Consider the following 20,081-nt stretch of genomic DNA (forward strand, 5'->3'; position numbering starts at 1 on the left):
AGTGCCTGGTCTGTGTCGGCTTCTGGGGGAATGTACACAGCTATGATAATGACCGCTGTGAATTCCCTCGGTAGCCAGAATGGTCGACACAGAAGCATGAGAAATTCCAGATCAGGAGAGCAGAAAGACTTGATAGAATGTACGTTCCTCTGATCACACCAGGATTTGTTGATCATAAAACATACACCACCTCCTCTGCTTTTACCTGAGAGGTTTTTCGCTCTGTCCGCTTGGTGCACGGAGAACCCCGCGGGTTCAATGGCTGAGTCTGGAATCTCCGCAGACATCCAAGTTTCCATAAGACAGATAATGCAGCAGTCCCTTGTATCTCATTAAGAGATCTGCGCAGAGCTTGTTATCCAGAGACTGAACATTTGCCAGTAGAATAGTGGGTAGCGGGGGTCGATTTGCGCGGCGTCTTACTCTGATGAGAACGCCGGCCCTGTTTGGCACAATTTTTATCAATAAAATTTACGATATGGAATGTGTGGGGCTGAGTTAGGTTTTACGACTTGTTTTAGGCCTGCCTTTGTCTTCTATCTGAATACATGAGGCCCAACACTAAAGTGCACAAAATACAAATTTAAAAAAGTTTTAGTCGGTTCATATTCTCAAATTTAAAGTCAAATGTAAAACAAAGGGGGAAACACTTCAATAGACAGTTCTGTGTTGACATGGTGTTACACTTGCACTGGTGCCACAGTATATACTACCACAGACTCAAACTTCATAATAACAGTGATTTGTACCACAGTGTTTTTCATTACAGCTGTATGTAGGGTAGACTTATTCCCATATAGCAGTGGTATTCGGCTGAACTCGTGGTAAAGCGGCTCATGATCCCTGGGCAGGGGCTATTCAAACATATAGAACACAACAGAAAGGAACAGAACACGAGGAACTCGAGACACAGACAAACCCATTACTTAATCTGAAAAATGCTGATAAGAGAGCAAGACGCAATGGCCGAAGACCTCCACCTACTGTAAGGGGCTGTTCACACTGTACGCTTTTGCAACCATACAGTTTACAATTAGTTTTTCTGTGTAATTGCGCTTGACGAACGTCTTTTGTTTTGCTTTGTTTTTGTTTATTCAGCATCTCGTGCAGGAGCACTTTTTTGGATGCCGTGTCAAGTTAAAAAGAACTTTAAAATGCATCTCGAGACACCTGGTTTCTTTTAACCCTCTGGAGTCTGATGGTGTTTTGGGCCCTGGAGAAGTTTTGACATGCCTTGACATTTGTGCTTTTTTCAGTTGCTTAAAAACATATTAATGTATTCAGCACAAACTGGGCTACAATAATATGTGAACAACATGTATATATAAGACTTCTGAGAACTGGATCTTGTAGCCTAGAGTTTTTGCTACAAAATGATGTGAAAACCATCCTGATCACTCATTCATTCAAAACAATATAGTCATTTAACTTTCGTAAGACACTTCTAGTGTTAGAAAGGCCACATGCGAGGAGGCGTGGATGATCATGAATATTGATGTGATTCACACCTGAGGAGACAAAGACCCCTCCCCTGAGAGAGAATGAATGTGAGGAGACTTAATGATTGAATGTATTGTTTGTAGCTTATTCACAAAATCAAGTTTAAATTCAAAGAAGTAATCTGACTATACATTTTCTTTACATAAAGACTTTACTTAAAAACTTTAGATCTACACTACCTTTTAAAAGTTTTAGATCGTTAAGATTTTTTAATGTTTTTAAAAGAAGTCATTTCTGCTCACCAAGGCTGCATTTATTTGATCCAAAATACAGCAAAAACAGTGATATTGTGAAATATTTTTACAACTTAAAATAACTGTTTTCTATTTGAACATATTGTAAAATGCAATTTATTCCTGTGATCAAAGCTGAATTTTCAGCATCATTACTGCAGACTTCAGTGTCACATGATCCTTCAGAAATCATTCTAATATGCTGATTTTCTAATATGGGCATATTTACAGCACATTTTACACATTTACACCCGAACAGATTTTGCAAGCACAAGCTTTGTTGATGATAATGAGGCAGCATAAACACTAGTTAAAATATAATTTAAACATTCATATTATTTTTATATCATATTACATATCATATTTATATCATACAGCATACAATTTAAATACCTGCCTTAGCCGAAACAACATTTAAATGTAACAAAAACTTGCCTATTAGGACATATTTCAAATTTCAATACTCTGAATCCTGGCTGGCAAGTCTGGAAATAGTCCAGCTAGTAAAATATGTACATGTTTATATAAAATAGCATGTCAACTAATGTAAATAAAACTAAACGACTTACTCATCCGAAATTGTATCCTTGGCTGGATCAAGTCGCTCTTCAAAATGCAAACGTTCATCGGAGTCCCGCTCTTCTTCTGAGGAAAATGTGAACTCTTCGTCACTATCCAGGAGCTTCCTCACCTGTGTATCTTCCAAACACACAGAAAAGTAAATGAACTTGATGCTTTTTAAGGCACTGTTGGGGGCGTTTACCATTTGCATTGATCGCCTCAGCACGTTACCGTATCAATAGCGCGCTCCGCTGCTGGTGGGTGTGATCACATTAGCGATAATTAGCTGATTAAATTTGAATTGTTTTATTTAAAAGTAGACATTTTAAGCTTTCTTTAGACATATGTTTCATGTTTGTGTGATAAGTATTCGCGGAGTTTCAGTTAATTTTTTTGACGTGTTTCAGAAAGATGCTCGCAGAGACAGAGACGGCTGAAAGCGCACCCTGTTTATTTTCCTTATTTTACAAAAGCACAAGGTTTTGTTGTTATTGTGAGTGTACACAAATAAAAGTAGACCCTTTATAGTCTCTAATGATGTCTTACACTTATCTGTATGCCCAAAAATGGAGTATTTTAAGTTGTTTCTGCTGTTATAAGGAAAAAATCCAGCAGGACGCGCCGGTGCGTCCGTCGACCCCAGAGGGTTAAACTTTATTTTGTTGCACTTTATCTAGCCTTTTTAAGCACAAGAATGCGATCGGTCTGAAGTCATCACCAGCGCTTGGCACACATCCAAAATTGGAATGCGCAGTTTTAGGCATGTAGTTTTCAGCTGTGTTTAAAACAACTGAAGTCTTGAAATGGAAGCAGAGCAATTTCTACTGTAAACCTGATATACTCTGGTTCGCTACATAAGTCAAGTGTTCTTTAGATGGCATTTCAGTGATGGTTACTTACCGTTACCCGTTTCACTTGTCTGCTAAAGTGCTGCTTCACTGCTGAGTGTTTTAAAAGGCTTATTATCCTTTACAGAGTTAAAACATCATAATTCCTTCCTTCTAAAAAGAACACACTGTGCACACAACCATTTTAGTCTGGACTGACTCAAAATTTTATGAGCCCAGGGGCATCATTTGGCAAGAACCGTGTGTTTTATCGCCAATTGGACCTACAGGTTACAGAGAAGAGAATAAAGAAACGAGAAATGAAGAGGTCCTGTGGCTCTGTTGAGGTGTGCGACAGGACGGGGTTTAAGTGATGTGTCTAAACCTTTAAAAGCTTAGCAGCAGAGCATGGCTGAGAAAATTAGAGATCTGGGAGCAATTACGAAAGATAGAGAAAGAAGAGACGTAAATGGAGGAGAGATGAGGAGGAGAAGCGAATGAGTCAGTGAAAAAGATAATGATAGAGATTTGGTTAGTCAGAGAAACTGTGTGCGTGTGTGTGTTGTAATAATTTAGTGGTCCTGACTCCCCAGAGGCTGACCAGATGCTGTGTTTTGTGCTTAGATGAGCAGCTTCTTTTTAGATCGAGAAAGCAAAGAAATACTAGATTTTTACATCTTCTAAAGAAAATCTTAGTGGTGCTTGCTTAAACACACAATGGGCCTCATTCATGAAACTTTGGTAAATATATGAGTAAATTCTGCATGAGTAATTTGCGCATAAAAACGACCTTCCCAAAAACTTTCCACCGTATTTACAAACGCTTCGTACTCCCCAGATTTGTTAGTATAACGTGTGTATGTTAGTGAATTACAAACATTTGTAAAGAGGTGGCGTGTGCACGCTCATTCACAATTATCATAACCAACGCCCATGAAAAGCCATATAAGGAAGTCACCAGATCACTAGGAAATGCTTTTAACATCTCTGTGGAACAGTAATGAAATCGTTTTTATGAATGAAGTGCACTCACATCATAATTTTTTTATTTAGCAAGCACAATAGTTTCTCAAAGAAAGTGAGGACTTACTGTCATTGCATGTTTTTTCTGTCATATGACGCTCTTTTGTGAATCAAACAGATCAAGAATTCAATAAAAATGGTTTGACATAAGTATAAAAAAAGACTTCAGTTCACGCCGGAAGGAGGATGTCCACCACCATTAACCTTCTTTGGTTCCGTTAGCAGTGCATCACCAGCATCATTTGTAAAATTTATCAGGTAAATCATGATGGTAACAATGATATACTTGCAACTGGAAGAATCTTCAGAGAAATTAATAGAATGCCTGAAGAAGATCTTTGACCGAAACACTTTAAGATATTACAGATTTGCAAGCTATACGAGAATAGGCTTTTTCTATTTTTTCCCCATTATATTGAGTATGCACCTGCCCGTGATGTGTTTATTTATGGATTTAACAGCATTAGCACTGATCATACATTATCAACTGAACGCGATTTACTGATGCCTATACTAAATTATTAAACCTAAATTATAGCACTCATATCAAATAAAACAAATCAGTCGCGTCAAAGGGCATACATTTTTTCAAGAAAAATCAAGCACTTCTGCTGGAAAAACGATAAGCAGAGTTATTATACAAATATATAAATTATACTATTAATTATATAATTAATTTGTTATATTTTAAGGTTAATTACACTCATTTAATTATTAGTTAATTTTGACATTACTTATTTAATTTCACTTCTATCAAAATGTAGTCATGACAGTTTGCCTGTAAGAACACAACACGTTCAGATGTCTTACAAATTACACGTGGTCGGGAGCAGGTGTAAATTTCGTTCGTACCAACTAACATTTTCAAAATCCGAAAACTTTCATGAATCCGAGAATTGACGTCAGAATGGCTTTACAAATGATTTATACAAAAATTCATTCTGCTCGTGTTTCATGAATGAGCCCCAATGCTTGTGAGTGGTTGCCAAGGTATTGCTTTGTGTTTGCTAAGGTTTTCCGAGTTGTTATTTGTGTTTGCTATGAGGTTGCTAGGGTGTTCTAGGTGTTTGTTAGTATGTTCCTAGGTGGTTGCGAGGGTGTTCTGAGGCCAAAAAAGGTATTACATTTTGATAAACCATTATTAAAACATATTTTTAAATTGTGCAAAATAAAACCAGAGACATTTATTAAGACAGTAAATAGGGTCAGTTTTGATTTCACGTTGACTTGACTGTGCTCCTACAGTGCATCCGGAAAGTATTCACAGCGCTTCACTTTTTTCACATTTTGTTATGTTACAGCCTTATTCCAAAATTGATTAAATTCATTATTTTCCTCAAAATTCTACAAACAATACCCCATAATGACAACGTGAAATAAGTACATTTGAAATCTTTGCAAATTTAATAAAAATAAAAAACGAAAAACAAAATCACATGTACACAAGTATTCACAGCCTTTGCCATGACACTCAAAATTGAGCTCAGAAGCATCCTGTTTCCACTGATCATCCTTGAGATGTTTCTATAACTTGATTGGAGTCCACCTGGGGTAAATTCAGTTGATTGGACATGATTTGGAAAGGCACACACCTGTCTATATAAGGTCCCACAGTTAACAGTGCATGTCAGAGCACAAATCAAGCCATGAAGTCCAAGGAATTGTCTGTAGACCTCCGAGACAGGATTATATCGAGGCACAGATCTGGGGAAGGGTACAGAAAAATGTATGCAGCATTGAAGGTACCAATGAGCACAGTGGCCTCCATCATCCTTAAATGGAAGAAGTCTGGAACCACCAGGACTCTTCCTAGAGCTGGCTGCCCGGCCAAACTGAGCGATCGGGGAAGAAGGCACCTGAAGGACTCTCAGACCATGAGAAACAAAGATTGAACTCTTTGGCCTGAATGGCAAGCGTCATGTCTGGAGGAAACCAGGCACCGCTCATCACTTAGCCAATACCATCCCTACAGTGAAGCATGGTGGTGGCAGCATCATGCTGTGGGGATGTTTTTCAGCGGCAGGAACTGGGAGACTAGTCAGGATCGAGGGAAAGATGAATGCAGCAATGTACAGAGACATCCTTGATGAAAACCTGCTCCAGAGCGCTCTGGACCTCAGACTGGGGCGAAGGTTCATCTTCCAACAGGACAACGACCCTAAGCACACAGCCAAGATAGCAAAGGAGTGGCTCCGGGACAACTCTGTGAATATCCTTGAGTGGCCCAGCCAGAGCCCAGACTTGAACCCGATTGAACATCTCTGGAGAGATCTGAAAATGGCTGTGCACCGACGCTCCCCATCCAACCTGATGGAACTTGAGAGGTGCTGCAAAGAAGAATGGGAGAAACTGCCCAAAAATAGGTGTGCCAAGCTTGTAGCATCATACCAAAAAGACTTGAGCCTGTAATTGGTGCCAAAGGTGCTTCAACAAAGTATTGAGCAAAGGCTGTGAATACTTATGTACATGTGATTTTTATTTTTTTTTAATAAATTTGCAAAGATTTCAAACAAACTTCTTTCACGTTGTCATTATGGGGTATTGTTTGTAGATTTTTGAGAAAAATAATGAATTTAATCAATTTTGGAATAAGGCTGTAACATAACAAAATGTGGAAAAAGTGAAGTGCTGTGAATACTTTCCGGATGCACTGTATTTGTGGAATTTTCTCCGAACACAGACTGTTGTTCTGCTGCTTGTTTGGAATCTAGGCCATGTGATTCAGTCTGCGAGTTCTCATGATCTGATCTTTCAGGTTTGGTGGGTCGGTGGCTTTGGTCATTGGCCCCTGTTAAAAGCCTGCTGTGATGAGGCTACAGGAGTCTAGTGGGGTTTCAGTGCAGGAGAAAGCTGATCTGAACCCAGAAGCCGTGAAGGTGCTCTGCAGGGCAAAGCCGCAGGATGGCAGTGCCAGCTTGGTGCCCAGTCATCTGTGAGCCTTATCATCAAGAGGGGAGAGAAGCAACTGTGCCAACTTGCTTTACACATTCCCAGCAAAACATTCTCTCTCTCTCTGTATCTCTCTTTTCTCCAGCTGTGGTTTATGATGACTCAACGGGAAGTGTGTGCAGAGAGAGAGAGATGGAGGGAGGGAAGAAAAAAGTGAGAAAGCAGCAATATTACAGTGGAGGTCATTTTTGTTAAACTGTTACAATTCCCATGCTCAAATAACCTAAATTCAGCTTGAGGCTAGCCATTTATAATCATGAAAATAGTATTTCTGAATGGCTTTAAGAAATCCTTCTGGATTTTGCCAAAGCCTATGTTTCTCTTGAGAATTCGTAATAAAGTCAATATTGCTGAGGTAGGTTTTTAAGTGTAATGATTATATATATGATTTGAGGTAAAATTACTAAAAAAAAAAAAATAACCACAGAAAGGTGACAGTGTTATTTTATTTTTTCATAGAGATAAGTGGGTCTTTTACTAAAATCATTGGACTTCAGCACCCCTTTGTTGCATTATACGCCTGTGGTGTTAGTAAAAAAAAATGTGAAAGAACACTTTTTTTGTTTGTTGTTTTTCCAAAGTTGGAGTGCCCATAACTCCAGAAGTATTAAGGATATCTTAATATCCTTTTAGATTCTGGTTCAGATTAAACTTTTCTTTTGGTATCCTTATATTAAAGGCTGTATATTGTTCATACCCAAAGATATGAGGCTCTCAATGTTGCTTTGTGTGTAAAATGTTAAATTTGACATATTTAATGATTAAACCAAATGTGGGGCACATGGCATAAAGCTAGTTTTTTTTCTTGTTCAACAAAACAATGGTCTGAAGTACAAATAATGTTGAAACTAGAAAAGTACCTTTATTCATCCTCAAAAACAAAAATGTCAAAATCACATGTTTGAGAATCAAAAAATGCACTTTTATTTTAAAGGTGGCTCTTCAGTTACTGCAATACCTATATCACATTTTTAGGTTTCAGGGGGGAAAATTATTATACAAGTATAATACAGAATATATACACTCACTGAGCACTTTATTAGGAACACTTGTACACCTACTTATTGATACGATTACCTAATCAGACAATAATGTGTCAGCAGTGCATAAAATGATTCAGATAGGGGTCAGCAGCTTCAATTAATGTTCACATCAACCATCAGAATGGGGAAAAAATGTGATCTCAGTGATTTCGACCGTGGCATGATTGTTGGTGCCAGATGGGCTGGTTTGGGTATTTCTGTAACTGCTGATCTCCTGGGATTTTCACGCACAACAGTCTCTAGGGTTTACTCAGAATGGTGCCAGAAACTAAAAACATCCAGTGAGCGGTTGTTCTGTGGACAGAAATGCCTTGTTGATGAGAGAGGTCAACAGAGAATGGCCAGACTGGTTCAAGCTGACAGAAGGGTTACGGTTACTCCGATAACCACACTGTACAATTGTAGTGAGCAGAATTGCATCTCAGAATGCACGACATGTTGAACCTTGAAGTGGATGGGCTACAACAGCAGAAGACCTCCTTGGGAACTTTATTAGATCCATAGTGTTGCTCAGTGAACGTATGCTGTAGCATTAAAGGAGTAGTCTGGGTTAATATCAAATTAAGCTTAATCGACAGCATTTGTGGCACAATGTTGATTACCACAAAAATGAATTTTGACTCATCCCTCATTTAAGGCACTTGCAATGGAAGTGAAAGGGGCCAATCAGTAAACATTAAAACATTAATTGTTTTAAAAGTATTGCCAAAAACATTTAAACAATATGCATGTTAACATGATTTTAGTGCGATAAAATGGCTTGCTAACCTTTTCTGTGTAAAGTTGTAAAATTGGATATAACTTTGTTGCCATGATGACGTAACACCGTAAACACTAAAACCCTAAAACGACTGTAAAAAAAAAAAGTTTTTAACAACTTTACAGCTTAAATAACACGAGTTTTAACAGAAGAATTAATGTAAGTGCTTTTATAAAATTATAAGCTTCACATTTCTGTGTTTAAACTCTCCAAAAAGTTTCCCCATTCAATTCCATTATAAGTGCCTTTTTTTTTGTGGTAATCATCATTGTCACAAATGCTGTTGACTGAGCTTAACCAAAGTCTTTTTACCAAGTCAGTCCACTGGCGGCCATCTTTGTAACACTCCTGGGAAGCTAATTCCAGTCATGAAAGGACAGCTCCTATCTACTTGAATGGGGAAAGACAGAAATCTCCAAAACGGTTGGTCAAGATTATGATCAAAGAACATATTTCAAATCAGCAGTAAAATCTGACAACACTGTTATCACAAATTGTGCTTCTTCACCTCAGATTAGGCAAAAAAAATTCCTGGCTTGTATAGCTAATGTGCATGCACATTCTTGAGTTAATTGACAGGAGATGACTATATCTAAAAGGAGATTGGCTCTTTTACCTGGAAGGCGGGACTTCCTTTCTACATTTGTTGACTGTAGGGCATTCCAATTTCTCCCGTTCATATAAAAAGAAGTGGCCCATCTCTGCTAAATAATCTCTGGTTTAACTTGTATATAACCCGGAATATTCCTTTTAAGAATGATCTTAACTGGAATTAGGGGTCGTAGCCAAACTGTTAATTAGAAGGGGGTTTCCACAACTTTTGGCCATGTAGTTTATATAAAGAATAAGATTCATAGCAAAATCTTAAAAAAAAAAAAAATAAAAATTATAAATACTGTGAAAATAAAGTGGCTGGACATAGCGGAAACACTGATGGCAGCACTCCAGGATTTCTGTAGATGCCCATTAACTTCAGTTTGGAACTGGAAGGAAGTGTGCTTTACAATGACTTTAAAAGTTACAATGTGTGTCTAAGTGTGTTGCTGTTGATCTGGTATCAGAGACTGGTGGACGTCTAACCCTGTAATCACTATTAGGAAAGTGAGAGCGGCCGTGGATCGCTGATAGCTACAGCCACATTCTAATCACTCCTCTTTGAAAATGAACAGAAGGCAGAAAAGCAGAGGGAGAAAGTACTCTGATTAGGAGCAGGACGAGACATCTTTTCCACACAGGAAAGCGGTCTTGGCTGGAATGGATCCCTCTGGTTCAAGTGGCCTTATTTGAGAGATGAAACCTAAGTCAGACAACTGTAATCAGCTGTCTACAAATACTGTCATTCACTAAATCAGGGGCCATGGAGGATAAGAGTGTGTGTGTGAGAAAGAGAGAGGCTCTCATTCTTGTCATGTCAGATGAGAGTCTGTGAGTGTGTGTGTGTGTGATCGAGAGGCTCTCAAGAGTCCATTCTCCAGCTCTCACTCTTATGCTGAAGTCGGTGATGTATAAGCTCATGATTTGGTTCTATTTTTTTGAGCATTTACTGCCAGCCGATTTGCTCTCTCTGCATGCATGAAGGCTTTCCTGCTTAAATAGAGCTTTTGCCTGGGTTTTTGACATGGGTCTTGAAGGTGGTGTAGCCTATGTGTTAAAGATCTGAGCTGGTAACCAAAGGATTGTTGGTCCAAACACTGATCCATGAACTATCACTAACTATCCCCTTTATAGTCAAGGTCTTTTGCACCAAAAACAGTCCAGAATTTAGTTTCACCTGACCATTTTCCACTTTCCAATTTAAAAATGACTCAGAATAGGTATTGATATGTACATTGGCAAGAAAAAATATGTGAACCCTTTGGAATTACCTGCATTTATCTTAAAATCTGGTTTGATCTTTTTCTAATTTACAATAATGAACAAACACAATCTGTTTGAACTAATAACAGTTTTTTTTTATTGTTCTTGTTCATATTGAATACATCATTCAAACATTCACAGTATAGGTTGGAAAAGGTATGTGAACCCCTAGGCTAATGACATCAACAAAATCTAAGTAGAATCAGGAGTTGGCAAACCTGGTATCCAAGTAATGGAATGAGATTGGAGGTTTGGGTTAAAGCTACTTTGACTTACAGGTGCATCTCAATAAATTAGAATGTCGTGGAAAAGTTCATTTATTTCAGTAATTCAACTCAAATTGTGAAACTCGTGTATTAAATAAATTCAGTGCACACAGACTGAAGTAGTTTAAGTCTTTGGTTCTTTTAATTGTGATGATTTTGGCTCACATTTAACAAAAACCCACCAATTCACTATCTCAAAAAATTAGAATATGGTGACATGCCAATCAGCTAATCAACTCAAAACACCTGCAAAGGTTTCCTGAGCCTTCAAAATGGTCTTTCAGTTTGGTTCACTAGGCTACACAATCATGGGGAAGACTGCTGATCTGACAGTTGTCCAGAAGACAATCATTGACACCCTTCACAAGGAGGGTAAGCCACAAACATTCATTGCCAAAGAAGCTGGCTGTTCACAGTGTGCTGTATCCAAGCATGTTAACAGAGTTGAGTGGAAGGAAAAAGTGTGGAAGAAAAAGATGCACAACCAACCGAGAGAACCGCAGCCTTATGATTGTCAAGCAAAATCGATTCAAGAATTTGGGTGAACTTCACAAGGAATGGACTGATGCTGGGGTCAAGGCATCAAGAGCCACCACACACAGACATGTCAAGGAATTTGGCTACAGTTGTCGTATTCCTCTTTTTAAGCCACTCCTGAACCACAGACAACGTCAGAGGCGTCTTACCTGGGCTAAGGAGAAGAAGAACTGGACTGTTGCCCAGTGTTCCAAAGTCCTCTTTTCAGATGAGAGCAAGTTTTGTATTTCATTTGGATACCAAGGTCCTAGAGTCTGGAGGAAGGGTGGAGAAGCTCATAGCCCAAGTTGCTTGAAGTCCAGTGTTAAGTTTCCACAGTCTGTGATGATTTGGGGTGCAACGTCATCTGCTGGTGTTGGTCCATTGTGTTTTTTGAAAACCAAAGTCACTGCATCCATTTACCAAGACATTCTGGAGCACTTCATGCTTCCTTCTGCTGACCAGCTTTTTAAAGATGCTGATTTCATTTTCCAGCAGGATTTGGCACCTGCCCACACTGCCAAAAGCACCAAAAGTTGGTTAAATGACCATGGTGTTGGTGTGCTTGACTGGCCAGCAAACTCACCAGACCTGAACCCCATAGAGAATCTATGGGGTATTGTCAAGAGGAAAATGAGAAACAAGAGACCAAAAAATGCAGATGAGCTGAAGGCCACTGTCAAAGAAACCTAGGCTTCCATACCACCTCAGCAGTGCCACAAACTGATCACCTCCATGCCATGCCGAATTGAGGCAGTAATTAAAGCAAAAGGAGCCCCTACCAAGTATTGAGTACATATACAGTAAATGAACATACTTTCCAGAAGGCCAACAATTCACTAAAAATGTTATTTTTATTGGTCTTATGATGTATTCTAATTTTTTGAGATAGTGAATTGGTGGGTTTTTGTTAAATGTGAGCCAAAATCATCACAATTAAAAGAACCAAAGACTTAAACTACTTCAGTCTGTGTGCACTGAATTTATTTAATACACGAGTTTCACAATTTGAGTTGAATTACTGAAATAAATGAACTTTTCCACGACATTCTAATTTATTGAGATGCACCTGTATAAAAAGCCCTCAAACATTTTGAGTTTGCTGTTCACAAGAAGCATCTGCTGACGTGGACCATGCCTTGCAAAAAAAGAGATCTCAGAAGACCTATGATCAAGAATTGTTGCTTTGCGTAAAGCTGGAAAGGGTTACAAAGTTATCTCGAAGGGCTTAGATATTCATCTGTCCACAGATAGACAAATAGCCTATAAATGGAAACAATTTAGTACAGTGGCTACTCTCCCAAGAAGTGGCTGTCCAGCCAAGATGACTCAAAGGGTACACCGCAGATAAAAAAGAACCCTTGAGTGAAAGCTAAAGACTTTAAGGAATCATCGGAACTGGTTAAAAATCTCTGTTCGTGAGTGTACTATATGGAAAACATTAAACCGTCCATGGCAGGACACCACAAAGGAAGCCACTGCTTTCCAACAAAAATATTGCTTTTGTCTGCCAGAGACCACCTTGACAAATGTTTTGTAGACTGATTAAACTAAGGTTGAATTGTTTGTGAAGAACACGCAGCACTATGTATGATGTAAAAAGGGCACTGCATACCAACATGAAAGCATCATTCCAACGTGAAGTACGGTAGAGGGAGCATCATGATTTGGGGCTGCTTTGCTGCTTCCCAAGTTTATCAAGACATCTTATAGGATAATGTCAGGGTGGTAGGGTTACTGCCAAAAAGAAAATCCACCTTTTTGGAGTGGCCCAGTCAGAGCCAAGACCTTAACCCAATAGAGATGCTGTGGAATGACCTCAAGAGAGCCGTTCACACCAGACATCCTTAGAATATGGCTGAGCTTAAGCAGTTCTGTAAGGAAGAATGGTCCACAGGTCTTATGCAGATCTACGTTTTCATAAATGATCTGGCTGGATCCTGTTTAACAAGCCACTGTTCAGTGCTGATGTTGCATATTGTAAATTCGTTAAACAAATGTCATTGGTCCCAATAGTGTGTGAAATGAAAAGTTTATTCTATTTTATTTTATTTTAAACTCAGAGTGAGGGCTGTGTCCTTGAGAAACACAAGTAACCCAATGACAAATCTCTCAAAACCAATTAGAGAGAGGAGACCGTGATCTTCTAGGAAACAGAGAGGTCATTTAATCTCTGAGGGTGTCCTCATGCTGTTGTATTCTCCTTTAGCTAGTGCTCTAAAACACAAGCAGGTGTGTGAGCAGATCGGTAGGAAAGTTATTAGTCTCTTTCGTTTCTCTGGCTCCTCCCTGGAGCCCTTTGTCAGTTTTCCTGTCTGTTCGAGGTGGGCTGGGGATACATCTTCATAACTCGGATCTCATTTTAATGAGTGACACAAGCAGATTCTGCACAAATAAAGAGAGATTGGATCATATTAGCACAAACCCTTTCCTGTATGTCATCGAGAGGAACTTGGGCAGGAATGGCCTGTCATGACAGATGCTGATACCGGAGTCCCTGCGTCCAAGTATGCATACTTCCCTGCTACCCAGTATGCAAAATGCAGTTCATCAAATGTCAGAATACTCAATATTCATGACACACTAGGAAAACAATACCCAGATGACATTCTGCATATTGTACTACACACCTAATTGCTAACAGAATGTGCTTCATCAACAGTCAAGAATTAAGTTCTACATCAAATTCAGTAGATACTATGAAACTCCAAGAATTTGGACACAGCCACTGTCTGTGTTTGTACAGCATGCGTTTCACTCAGAATAATGCATGTGTGTAACATGCAGGCTTTTCTTGCTGTCTGTTTACCGTGCTGTCTCTCTAAGGACAGACGTGTTTCTTTTCTCCAAGAGGACTGAGGCAGTCGTGTTGAGTTGTCACCATGGAGAAAGCAGGAGAGAAAGTAATTGTGTTGTTGCAGTGCTTGTAGAAATCCCATCAGCCCTCTGGGCAGGCCTGTCACACAGCATAAAGAGCCGGCTAAAAACGTAAGCGTCTGCAGACAGGGCAGCAGCGGCAGGCGGGGAAATGCCTCTCGCATAGAGCCGTGGTGTCACAGCAAGCAGATGAAATGGCTGGTAGTGCAGGAACATTAGCCAGATCAGTGCTGATAAAAACATGGATGCTGGTAGATAAATATCCAGGCAGAATAAGGGGTTTAGAAACTACCCTGATGGCCCATATAGCCTGCTGGCTGCTGGGCGGATGTGCTTATGTTTTATGCTCTGATTTGTGGCCACTGTAATTGATTTTAATTTTGGAATGAGTGTCAAATACAAGCTTGTGGCACTTATGCAAATAGATAGGTAGATGGACAGACAGTCAACTCTCTACTTTGTGCTCCTTTGAGAAATATTAACCACTTGTTCACTCATGATTTGTGTGTTGGGTGGTTGATGTGATTATTGTGCATTCTATGATTGAATACCTATATTTATGAAGCATTTAATAATATTCTTTCTCTCTTTTCCTGCCTCTCACTGATCTCTGTACACATTTCTGTCTGTACCATGACAAATATCGATTAATGACAGAAAACTGTGCAATTAATTAGTTAAAAATATGTTAACGTTAAATGTTACAGCCCTTATATACAACATTTAATATATATATATATATATATATATATATATATATATATATATATATATATATGTGTGTGTGTGCTTGATGAATGTTTGATTTCAAAATCCTAGGCATCAATTTCCCCCTTTGCTGTAATAACAGCTTCCACTCTTTTGGGAAGGCTTTCCACTATACTGTATGTAGTAACATGGCTGCAGGGATTTGCTCTCATTCAGACACAAGGCTATCAGTGAGGTCAGGAACTGATGTTGGCCAATGGGGCCTGACTTAAAGTTGCCGTTCCAGTTCACCCCAAAAGTAATCAGTGGGGTTTAGGTCTGGGCTTTGTGCAGGCCTGTCAGTTTCTTCCATGCCAGACACAGTAAACCATTTCTTTATGGACCTCACTTTGTTTACAGGGGCATTGTCATGCTGGAACAGAAAAGGGCTATCCCCAAACAGTTGCCACACATTTGGAAGCACACAAAGCCCAAGCCATTACATAAAGAAACATTAAGATTTTTCTTTACTGGATTTAATGGAGTAACCAAATTTGTTAATTAGAAGGGGTGTCCACAAACTTTTGGCCATATAGTGTGTGTGTGTGTGTGTTTATACATACACACATAAATAAAATACAAATCTGTTTATGTTAACTATTTACTATGTTTCTAAGCATTAGTACAGAATTGCCTGGTTCATTTTTGTGTCCTGTCCTACTAGTTGGCCTTTTGTAATGATAAAACTCTTTTTTATTTATTTCTTTTTTTCTATTATGTTCCTCTTTCTCTGTCTCATTCCTTTGTCTCTCTCTTCTCATGCACTTTAGCTGTACTAAAGTGCTGTAAGAATCCATCATATTTACTTGGCTCAGGAATTAATTGAGGTTTTAATGCACCCCCTCCTTCCCCTCCACATCTCTTAATTGTGTTTTGAGGGGAAAAGGATTTATTTATTTATTTATTTATTTTTTGCTCTGTTATTATTTTTAAGAGCGACTGGATCTGAAAAGCATCTGGACGTGTGTCAGAGCAGAAGAAAACATGTCAGGGGTTTAACTGAATGGAAGGCTGCACTAATGGTGCCAGACGTGTGTGTGTGGTATAAGCAAAACTGATTGTTAACAGCATTATTAGCAGTGAAGTCTTGGGGAGGTACGTCTATTTAGACGGGAATTACTGCTGCACTAAATCTTTCATTAATACAGTAGTTTGTTTAGCAAGGAAGTAGATCTTGAAAAATGAAGGTCAAGCTAAGGTCTGACCTTTTGACCTTAGCATGAACCTGAAGTCACTATCTATGAGCCATTATGCAGATCAGTGAAGTGCACACACATACAGTTCTTATCTCAATATATTTGTTTGTTTCTTTCTATCTATCTAGATACCTTTCTACCTTCTAACTAACGGACATGATGATCTGAAAGGATCTTTTTGTAGTCTGGGTATAGATCATTTGGGTCTAAGGTGTATTGATTTGCTCATGTTTTCTCTCTCTTTTGTCTTTTTCTCAACAGATGGTCACAAGAACAAAGAAAATATTTGTGGGTGGATTAGCAGCGAGCACAGTCATTGAAGATGTGAAACAGTATTTCGAACAGTTTGGAAAGGTAAGACCTGCACATCTCTCACAGCCTGAGGTTCCAGTGTGAGCATTTTCAGATCTCCTTGCCTAGATGAACACATATAGACATACAAACACTCATGTCTCCTCCGGATGTGTTCGTTACAGTGCTGGAAATGAGAGCAGAGGTGTGTGCAGACGGTGTGGTTGATTCAATAAACTGTTGCTCCACTGCAGTGGTGTTTTCAGTGTTGTTGAAACTTGCTATATAAAATTAAACATTTACCGCCAAGTAGCTGACATCAGTTAGAACACTTCTGCGCCAAGGAAAATAAATGTAAGATGGATGGGTTGAGGCTGCGGCTAGGACCGGATTGGTTGGGGTGTGATGTTAAGCTGTGGGACTAGATAAGGAAGGGATGGGGTTGGGGCTGGGACTGGATTGGGCATGGTTAAATTGTGGGACTGGATTGGGTAAGGATAGTGTTGGGGTGGGCCTGGATTAGGTGAGGTTGAGTATGGTGTTGGAGTTGGATTGGGTGTGGTTTAGGAGGTGGGTAGGACTGGATTAGGTGGGCATAGTGTTGAAGATAAAACAGAATGGGTGGGTGGTGGGGCTGGATTGGGTGGGGTTAGGTGAGGTGCTGGGGCTGGATTGGGCGGGGTTAAGTATGGTGGTGGGACTGGATTGGGTGGGGTTAGCGATATGGCCAGACTGTTGAAAGGATATCGTCTGCATAATTATGGAAATTTCAGTTCTGGATGAAAGACTGCAGGCTGTCGCTATTACCTGACTGCTTATATAAATAAAAATGAATCAGAGTAAATATTCACCACATCGGCCGCAATCATGGAGACTGAGCAGGACTTGATTGACTTGATTATATGAGATGAAGCTTTTTAGCTTCTTGTGGCTCGTTTTAGCTGCTCATGGAAGATTTTAAGAGCACAAACAAATCAATGTGATTGAGCATGTCATCTGAAATCAGAGCCTCTCTCTCTACCTCTTCTGTTCTCTCTTTCTCTCAGAGGCTGTGTGTCAGGTGGATTTGTTTTTTATTAAATAAACTGCCCGCCCGCTGCACCCTGCCATTATCTCTGTGTGTCTGAGCTGCACTGAGACTCCTGCAAACGGGAACCCAATCCTTTAGACACGTCTGCAGAGAGAGAAAGAGAGACAGACAAAGAGAGAAAGAGAGCGCGGTCAGGCCGTTTAAATGTCTGGATTGGACATGTTTGGAATTTCTTAGTGAGCTGAAATGCCATTACTCGTGTGTGTGTGTGTGTGTTTGTGTGTGAGCTCTTGTTAAAGTGAAACATGGATGTCCTTGTGTGTATCTGGGTGCGTTTTGAGTAGTTGTGTCGGTTGGTTAAGAACTGAAAGGAGGAAACAGGTGGTGATTTCACACATCGCATTTTCCTACCTCTTTCAGAGAAAACACACTATCAGAATGTGTCTCTTGTGTACAGTTGGTTATTTTTGCCAGTTGGAGCAAAACCGATGCTAGAGTGTATGTCTTCTGCATTTTGTGTCATTGATATCTGTGGAAAGTCATATACAGTAATTGGCTGATATATCACATTTTATTGGCTAAATGATCAACAAGGAAAACCTTAAGAGAATATGTTGACTTCTGTGCCTCAAAGCATCATCTCCGTTCATGTCAAATTAAACATGTTGTTTAATGTGAGTTATATTGGTCTGTACTCTGAACCGGCCCTATGCAGATTTTCAAAATGGGGCCCCCCTACCTGTTTTTACACCTAACCAAACACACCCAACATCAGTAACTAAGCAAGCTTAAACTGTCAAAACAAACAAGTCAATTTATTTTTTAAAGTATAAAGTTTAAAAATGCAAAACTATCCACTGTTGTTTATTAGCACAGGTATACAATTTTTAAAAGTAAAAAAAAATAAAAATAAATGAAAGAATATAATTTTTTTTTAACTAACCAAACACAACAATCACATGCAGAAATGAATAGTTAAATTGAATGAAATTCCAAGACAGAATTAAATGACCAAATTAAGGTAAGTTAGATGCTATTTGCACCCTGTTGTAAATTGTGGCAGATACATTTGCACAACAGTGTATTATAGTGTATTCTATTACAGTGTATAATATAACAACATATTCAGTGCATGTAGTATTGTTACAGAACTTAAATTAAACTTTAGTGAGCCCCCCGATCACCACGAGTACATTGTGTTATACTTTGTTATATCACACTCCCTTTAGATATTTTACTTACACATTTTGTGTTTATTTAAAATAGAAACTCTCCCATTACATTCAGCCAATGTCTGTCTTCACTTTCATGGGATGAATATGGAGTGAAAAGTGAAATTGGCTAAAGGTGGATTTGAACCCAGGTCACCTGTACTGATAGCCACCTGCCATACTAATGTTGCCACACTACTTCTTAAGGAAACAAGAGTCAAATTTACATACTTATATCTTTATGCTTTTTCTTTGATGATTATATATATTTTTTTCATAGTTTAGGCAGGGTCTGTACTTTATGATTTTGTATAGTTGGCCCAGATTGAAGCAGCAGATATTCAGACTTTGTGCAGGGAGGAGAGGAAAGCAGCTGTCTTTGAGTAGAAAAACTAATGTTCTTGACATGGAATAAGGACCCAAATGCAGGAATGAGTGAAAATAAAAGTAATTGTATTAAAACAACTGAAAACAGAACAGGTGACACAAAACTGTCACGGGGGAGAGAAAACAAAACAGAACAAACTAGAAAAAGCATAATAACTAAGACTGACCAGAAACAGAAACAAGACAGGAACAGACTGACTAGTAACAAAACTCACAAAATGATCTGACAAATATAAGAAGGAAGAGGGCACAATATATAGGCAAGGCACATGAGGAACAGGTGAAGGCAATTAACATAACAAGGACTAAACGAGTGAGAGTTACAAGGGTAATGAGGAGGCGGGGACAGGGATGCACATGGCTAACAGACACAGCCAATTACACATACATATGTCAAACACACACAAACAGAAAATAGACAGAGACCGAAGGGCAGACAGAACAGGATCATGACAGAACCACCACCCACCCACCCCCATGGACGCCTCTTGGCGTCCACACCTGACAGGACTGATGGACTGGCCCAGGGAGTGGGGAGATGAACAGATGGGCAGAAAGCAGATCGAGGAGGGGGTGAATGGGGAAGACCAGGGGAACGGAATGGGCCAGGCTGAGGGACAGATAATAAGACCATGGAGGGCTGGTAGGGGAGACCAGGGGGATGGTCTGGACCAGGCAGAGCCGGAGGAGAAACCGGAGGTCTAGATGGGCCAGGAGGCCAGGGCAGAGCCAAAGAAGAACCTGGAGGCCAAGGCAAAGTCCGAGCTACTGAGCAGTTGGGAATGTCAGTGGCGGCAACAGAGGACT

General features: G+C 39.5%; 1 protein-coding gene across 3 annotated transcripts in view; it reads left to right on the forward strand.

Annotated features, from left to right (window-relative positions):
- The window catches only part of LOC127434038 (RNA-binding protein Musashi homolog 2-like), a 267,544-nt gene that overhangs the window by 82,424 nt on the left and 165,039 nt on the right, over positions 1–20,081 (forward strand). For all 3 annotated transcript variants that reach the window (XM_051686472.1, XM_051686474.1, XM_051686473.1), the window contains one exon: positions 16,617–16,709. In XM_051686472.1, the coding sequence (XP_051542432.1) occupies positions 16,617–16,709 (93 nt within the window). The remainder of the gene's footprint in view (positions 1–16,616; positions 16,710–20,081) is intronic.

Source organism: Myxocyprinus asiaticus, chromosome 43 (assembly GCF_019703515.2).
Source record: "Myxocyprinus asiaticus isolate MX2 ecotype Aquarium Trade chromosome 43, UBuf_Myxa_2, whole genome shotgun sequence".
Lineage (NCBI taxonomy): Eukaryota > Metazoa > Chordata > Actinopteri > Cypriniformes > Catostomidae > Myxocyprinus > Myxocyprinus asiaticus.